General features: G+C 39.7%; 1 protein-coding gene across 1 annotated transcript; it reads left to right on the top strand.

Annotated features, from left to right (window-relative positions):
- Positions 1-3,948: 3,948 nt before the first annotated feature.
- LOC109410537 (uncharacterized) lies at positions 3,949-5,245 on the top strand. The gene has a single exon (XM_019684071.3). The coding sequence runs from the start codon at positions 4,399-4,401 to the stop codon at positions 5,149-5,151; it is 753 nt and encodes a 250-aa protein (XP_019539616.2). The 5' UTR covers positions 3,949-4,398; the 3' UTR covers positions 5,152-5,245.
- Positions 5,246-6,458: the final 1,213 nt, after the last annotated feature.

Below are 6,458 nucleotides of genomic sequence, written 5' to 3'. Positions count from 1 at the left end.
AGTTCTGATGCACTTTTGAAGCGGGATTCCAAGACGTTTGTCCTTAAACAACAGTCTAAAATTCTCAACAAAAAATATCATAACACAAATTTGATCAAAATAGAAAACACGCAATTCCTTTTCATTCAATACACTCGTAGTAAAAGCTTTGAGAGCATCGATAAAGTTTATATTTTTTTCTAAAAACTTACTGTTATTATTCAAGTTTTAAATCATCACGATTGTATGTGTAAGCAGTTCTTAAATAATGAAAGGTCAAACTTAATTATAATAAGATACGAGAAGCTGTATAAGAACCTCAGTTACCATAACTGATACAACAATGAGCTAATATGTAGCGGATTAAAATCTGAAAAAAAATAATCCTCTGTACAAAATGCATTTGATCGAAATGAAGACAGACATTTGAGCAAACTCTAGTTTTCCCATGGTCACTACGTTTCACAAAAGTTTCAGGTTGATCTTACAAGATTTGCTATTCACAAGACCAACCTGCAATTGTTGTGCTCATAAAAATCGTTTGTTTTTATTAAGAATTAGATTTAACGATTTCATGCCGTGTTCTATGTGCTTAGTATTGTTTTACATGCGGGTAACACATACACATTAAACTGTCTGCATCAATGTGTGCGATCAAGCGCACCACTTCCCCTGTGGTATCTGGTCGATGCCGGGACAAATTTTAATATATAAGAAAAATCTCAGAATATTTTGCCCCAAAAGTAGAAAAACTTTTTTCTTACCTTGATGTCTTCACGGCTATCAGCAAAGTCGCTTTACAGCTTCGCTTATACACTATCACACGTTCGATAATTAATTTATGCTGGAAGTAAATTTTTTTCACATTACTCAATAAAAAAAAATGGCGCAATGATTTTTTTTGTAATGAACACGTGTTTCGTAATTGCACAGATCTTTTCGCGATTATTCTTGGACAATTCCGTATCAGAGCATTTTTTTCACTTTATGAAATGGTGCAGTGCTTCTTTCACGTTTTTATTCCAATATTTCCCCCATTATTGGCTATACCCTTAGCCATATGATGTGTTTCACTGGTACACTTTTCTCACCAAATCGCACCACGAATATGAATGCCGAGCACATATAAAAATCGAAATTTCTTGAAGACGAAGCAGCTGTAAATTTTCACTTCAATGGTCACTATTAAAGCCACCCCGCAAGACGACTCTTCTTCACTGCCGATTCCAATCGCAAACGCACGAGCTTCGAACACAAAACGGACACGTTCAAACAAAGAATGATTTTTCAGATCAACCGCGCGATCCAACCACAATTTATTGTTCACCCGCGGTCCAAACACGAAATTTTCTTGGACGATTCTCTCTAGCAGTCAATTCCATTTCAAAATAAAATTTATTTGTTCCTGTTGCACCAGAAACAAACCTGTCACGGTAGCCATTGTGGAATGGTCAATGTGCCGCATGAAAGAATCGCCCAAGAGCGCATGTTGGACTTACCTTCTCGACCGACGACCGAAGACTGAGCCGTGTGCTTGCCTCTCGGAAATCACCACTACCCGTGTGAGCGTGATCGAAGCGAAGCAGAGGGAGACGATACGATGAAAATGCTCGTTGTTGATCGCGTCGTTGCTAAACGGTTGGCTGCCCTTTCTAAAAGGTGTGTTGCAACATGCATGTGTTGCTAGAAGGGTAACGCAAAGAGAAGTAATATCTTCCAGAGGTTCTCAACCCCCACAAAAGGCTATATCAAATATTCTCCTAGAGATTTTACAAGGATATTTTTTTAGAAAGAAGTTATAATTTTTGTTATGTTTTATAAAACTTTTATTGGACGCTTGATGTTTTCAGAAACATGTACATCCTTAAATGCATAAGTGACACAAGAATCTTTAAGTATTTGAATGTGTCTCAACCAGTCTTTTCGCCAGAATGTTCTTTAGAATATCTTTGAAGTTGTTCAAATTGTGATGTTAGGTAACATCACTATGATTAACTTAAATTGTCATGACTCGACGACAAGATATTAATTTCCAAGAATGCTTTTGTTGACTGCATTTCCCACAGATTCTCGTACTTATGCTTCTGGAGACTGTACAAATTTTAGAATTTTGGAAATTCCCGATGGCTAGCAACAATTCCCGAGGTTTTCCCGACATTTTCCCGGTGGTTTCGAATTCCCGAGCTTTTCCCGGTTTTCCCGAAATTCCCGACTGAGTGGCCACCCTGTGAAACGTATGAGCGATGGAACCAATGGATGAAATTTTTGGATAGCATCAAAGACGTGAGAATTCTAAGATGCTACTTTTCTTCAGATTTCTCTACATTGGAGATCCATACGTTCGTGAATGCAAAAGAGACGGCATATCCATGCGTCTCATGCTTACGGAGTGTGGATACTTACACAAAGGTCAAAATCATCACGTACGGCAATTTGAAAAATTTCCAACGGTTTTTGCGCAATCTTTTTTTTTATTCTTATCCACTTAGGGCCAATTTGTTCACCTCGGCTTAACTCGTAAGCCAGGCTTACCCATATAGTTAAACCTGGCTTAACGCCTAAGCCAGGGTGAAGAAATCGGCCCTTAACCTAATATACAGCTTTTTTGTCCACTAGGGCACTACGTGTGGGATTAAAATTGGCAGCTGCACTTTCACTTTTGTACAGTGCCCAAATGTATTCTATTATTTTACTATATCGAACTGGTTGCTTTTCACTTTCTACCCTATCATGGTAAAATAATGGACACGAGGATCTTGATGTGTGGCTGTTGGTTGTTCCATTTTTCTGTTGGATTGGGGGTCCATTAGGCATCGTACACAAATTACGTAACGCTATAGGGGGAGGGGGGGAGTCTAGCTTAGCGTTACGAGCCATACAAAATATTTTTGGTTTTCATACAAAAAGCTTTACAAGGGGGGAGGGGGGGAGTCTGAAATCGCCGATTTTAGCGTTACGTAATTTGTGTAGCATGCCTTACACAGCGCAACTTATGTGTCTCTGACAGATTTTGGGCCGCTGAATCCGAATCGTTGGTCAGATTTGCTCCAGCACGTCACAATTTTGAGCTATACCTTAATTTATAGGGCAAAAATGCGATTTTGGGCTTTTTTGAATGCAAGCCATTAAGCATGGAAACATTTTTTCAAAGCAATCAAAATGTAAACTGGTCAACTAACATCTAAATTAACGACTCATGCAAAATATTTCGTTTTAACAAAATCAAAGTTGATAGATTTAAGCATTTTCTGTTAGTAAGTAAACTTGCATGCAACTTTTGGAGGGTGACTTGTATGGGAAATATCGTACCTAACGTAAATCACTTAAAACTATCAAAATCGATTTTTTAAAACGAAATATTTTGCATGAGTCGTTAATTTAGATGTTTTTTGACCAATTTAAATTTTGATTGCTTTAAAAAAATGTTTCCATCCTTAATGGCTTGCAGTCAAGAAATCCCAAAATTGCATATTTTGCCCTATAAATTGAGGTATAGCTCAAAATTGTGACGTGCTGGAGCAATTCTGAGCTCGGATTCGGATTCAGCGGCCCAAAATCTGTCAGAGACACATAAGTTTGCTCTTGAGACAGACCAAAAGTTATTTTTTGTTACGCTGTGTTATGAGTTGCCGATCGCCCAAGTATCAAGCTAAGTATCCGGGTCCGTTTTAGTCATAAGTTCAGAAGAGGGTCAGTGTCAGCTGCTCTCAGGGCGAAAGAGCAACTGACGAAAGTGCGGGACTGGGATCGAACCCATGACCATCTGCTTATGAAGCAAACGTGTGACCACTTGCGCCACGGGCCCCGGTATTTGCGCAATCTTATTGATATGCAAAAATTGGTGATGCAATTGCAAATTCATGTTTGTATATGAGTAGATTAAAAATCCATGCTAATTTGAGTGTACCACAGATTTTGCAACAAAATGTTTATTTTTCCGACGAATGAAACAATTAACATACTAACAAAACACGAAAATAATCACAAAACACCGAATAACCAGCAATCGTACCAACATTGATAACAGTATTTCAGTCCGTCATCATTTCTCCGTTACTTGAAGGTGTTTCCCAAACGGCTGTTTCACAGAAATCTCAGGCAGATGTTTACTTTCCTCATTCGACTTTCGTAGTTAGACTCGCAACGTTATCAATTGAAGAATTTCCAGTAAGCCGGTTCCCTTTAATAACATTTACTACATTCACACGAACGCTTGATATGTTCTTCTTTGCTAACAATATTCTTCCTCGACTGACTGAAGTTCGGCGCTCAACGTTTGTTGTTGTTCTCTAATCGCAAAGTGTAATGTAGTTAATGAAGTAAGATGAAACCAATAAAACGATCACTGCCCAGTCGGTTTTCGATTTTCGTGGAGTGTAGAACGTTTTTTTCTGGAGTATTGTTGCCTCGAATAACAAGATGAAGATCCATCTATTGCCTTGCATTGCGTGCCTGCTGGTATTGTCTTTCGTTGAGGGACGATCATTGCGGTTCAAGCGTAGCGATATCGTGTTTCGACCAGATCAAGAACAAACCTGGGAAGAACGTGAGTTGGCCATGCGCCGTGGATACTCTCAGAGCAGCGCTGCCAATACGGGATCGCAGACAATTGTCGGTCCAGGTGGAATCGCTCAGCAAACCGCCGGTGGAAGTGTTTCGTCCAATTTGGCCAACGACGGATCCAGCGGGCAACTGAGTGCTGCTAATACGCAACAGCAGTCATTACAATCTGGGGATAGATTACAGAGCCAAAACAGCGGACAGAGTCAATCGGCAAACTTTGGAAAGGATCATCAGCAAATGTCTAACGCTAACACCAACACCAACACTGTACAGGAAGGCGGAAATATTCGGCAGCAGACACAAGGTGGTGCAGGATCCTCGGTGGTGGACAAATTTGGCAGCCAGGCCAGTCAAGCCCAGACCACCAACGAGCGGTACGTAGCCGACGGTCAGCAGGGCAGCCGATCAACGGGATCCAGTAATTCGCAAAACATCGGGAAGGACGGATCGGGTTCGACAGCGAACAGCAACACCGGAGTGGAAACGATCGTGTTGCCTGACGGCACGACAATTACAAAATCTTTCGGTTCGTCGTCCAGTTTTCAGAGTAGTCGCAACGTGAAGGTTGGTGCTTCGGCGAGTGGCCACTCGAATGCGATGCAAGGTTAGAATAAGTCATTGGAGCTGATAATTGTTACTTTTTTTCTGGCTTTTGTGTTTATGTGATGTGCCTATCAGTAATAAATATTTAATTTACACTGAACTTTCTGTGATGTACTGGTGCAATAAAGAAACTCACTGCCACTTCTCCAATTTCGAATGCAACTGCTTCCGTATACTTAGAAAATAAAACCAAATATGTGTAGAAGTAGAAATGGCGATAAGCCGAACTGTACGATATCGATCCCACAGACCACTGACTGTTTGTCATTCAAATCTACAAACATCCCCAGAATAAACACCATCAACATTGACTCAGCTGAGCCACTCATACTCATTTCCCAGTGCGCGATCGGATGGCATTCGTTGCTGTGATGTATGACACGAGGTTGAGGTCGCGCTTAAGCCGATTTTACGATGTTTGTACAACGACTACGCGTATACTTCTACGTATACTTGAGTCACAGCAAAGAGGAAACAGCACACTGACTGCGTTTAGCTGAATAATGATGGCTTAACCAAAGTGGCTTAAGTCTTTGATAGATGCTTACCAGCAACTGTTGCGCTGCGATTTGGCTACTGACAGTAAAGTGGAAGCAATATAGTGGCACTTCGTTTCTTCGTCAATGGTGAGTAGATGATGTGTGCCGATGATGATGATCTTGGGTAATTTTACTGCATCTGGAAGTTGGGGGATTGGAACATTAAGATAACAGAATGAAAATAAATATCTCGGTTTGGATCGAACAGTTATTAATGACTACCGCATGTGAAACGGAGTAAGTTGTGACTTAGTGGGAATGTTTCCATTGTTCGTAAATGTACTCATACAAAACCGATATCGGATAATTAAAAAAAAATCTCGAGCAACTCACATCACACAAAAGTGACAGCAGGGCAAGTTCTGGTTGTATAGAAGTTACTGTGAGTCACAGTCTGTGACTTACCTCTAACACAATGCGAATTCCTGAATTGTGTTAGAAGTTAGAAGTAAATGCTATGCAACTAAAACTGACGCATACATGACATGTGTGTTTATTGAGTTTCTATTTGAACATTAACTTTTTTTTAAATAAAGAAAATAGAGATACACCAAAATAATATCACAAGAATGTTATAATTTAGCCGAAAACATATGCACAGGATTCTGATATTTTTTTATTGTTAGTGTTGAATGGTATCGTAACAAATTGTTAGTTTATTTTTATAATTTCATTTCACTTAGTACTCATATTGTGAATTCCAACAAAGAATGGTTTTGTATAGAAGTCACTGGCACTATTCAATTTGCTATTATGCATTGCCTCAAAATGATC

Source organism: Aedes albopictus, chromosome 3 (genome assembly GCF_035046485.1).
Source record: "Aedes albopictus strain Foshan chromosome 3, AalbF5, whole genome shotgun sequence".
In the NCBI taxonomy this organism is placed as follows: Eukaryota; Metazoa; Arthropoda; class Insecta; order Diptera; family Culicidae; genus Aedes; species Aedes albopictus.
Note: the sequence above shows the minus strand (reverse complement) of the source record. Positions and strands in the feature narration are given on the sequence as shown.

Bases quoted from the DNA above. Each gene is read 5' to 3' on its own strand.
- LOC109410537 (XM_019684071.3), top strand. From the start codon at position 4,399: ATGAAGATCCATCTATTGCCTTGCATTGCGTGCCTGCTGGTATTGTCT.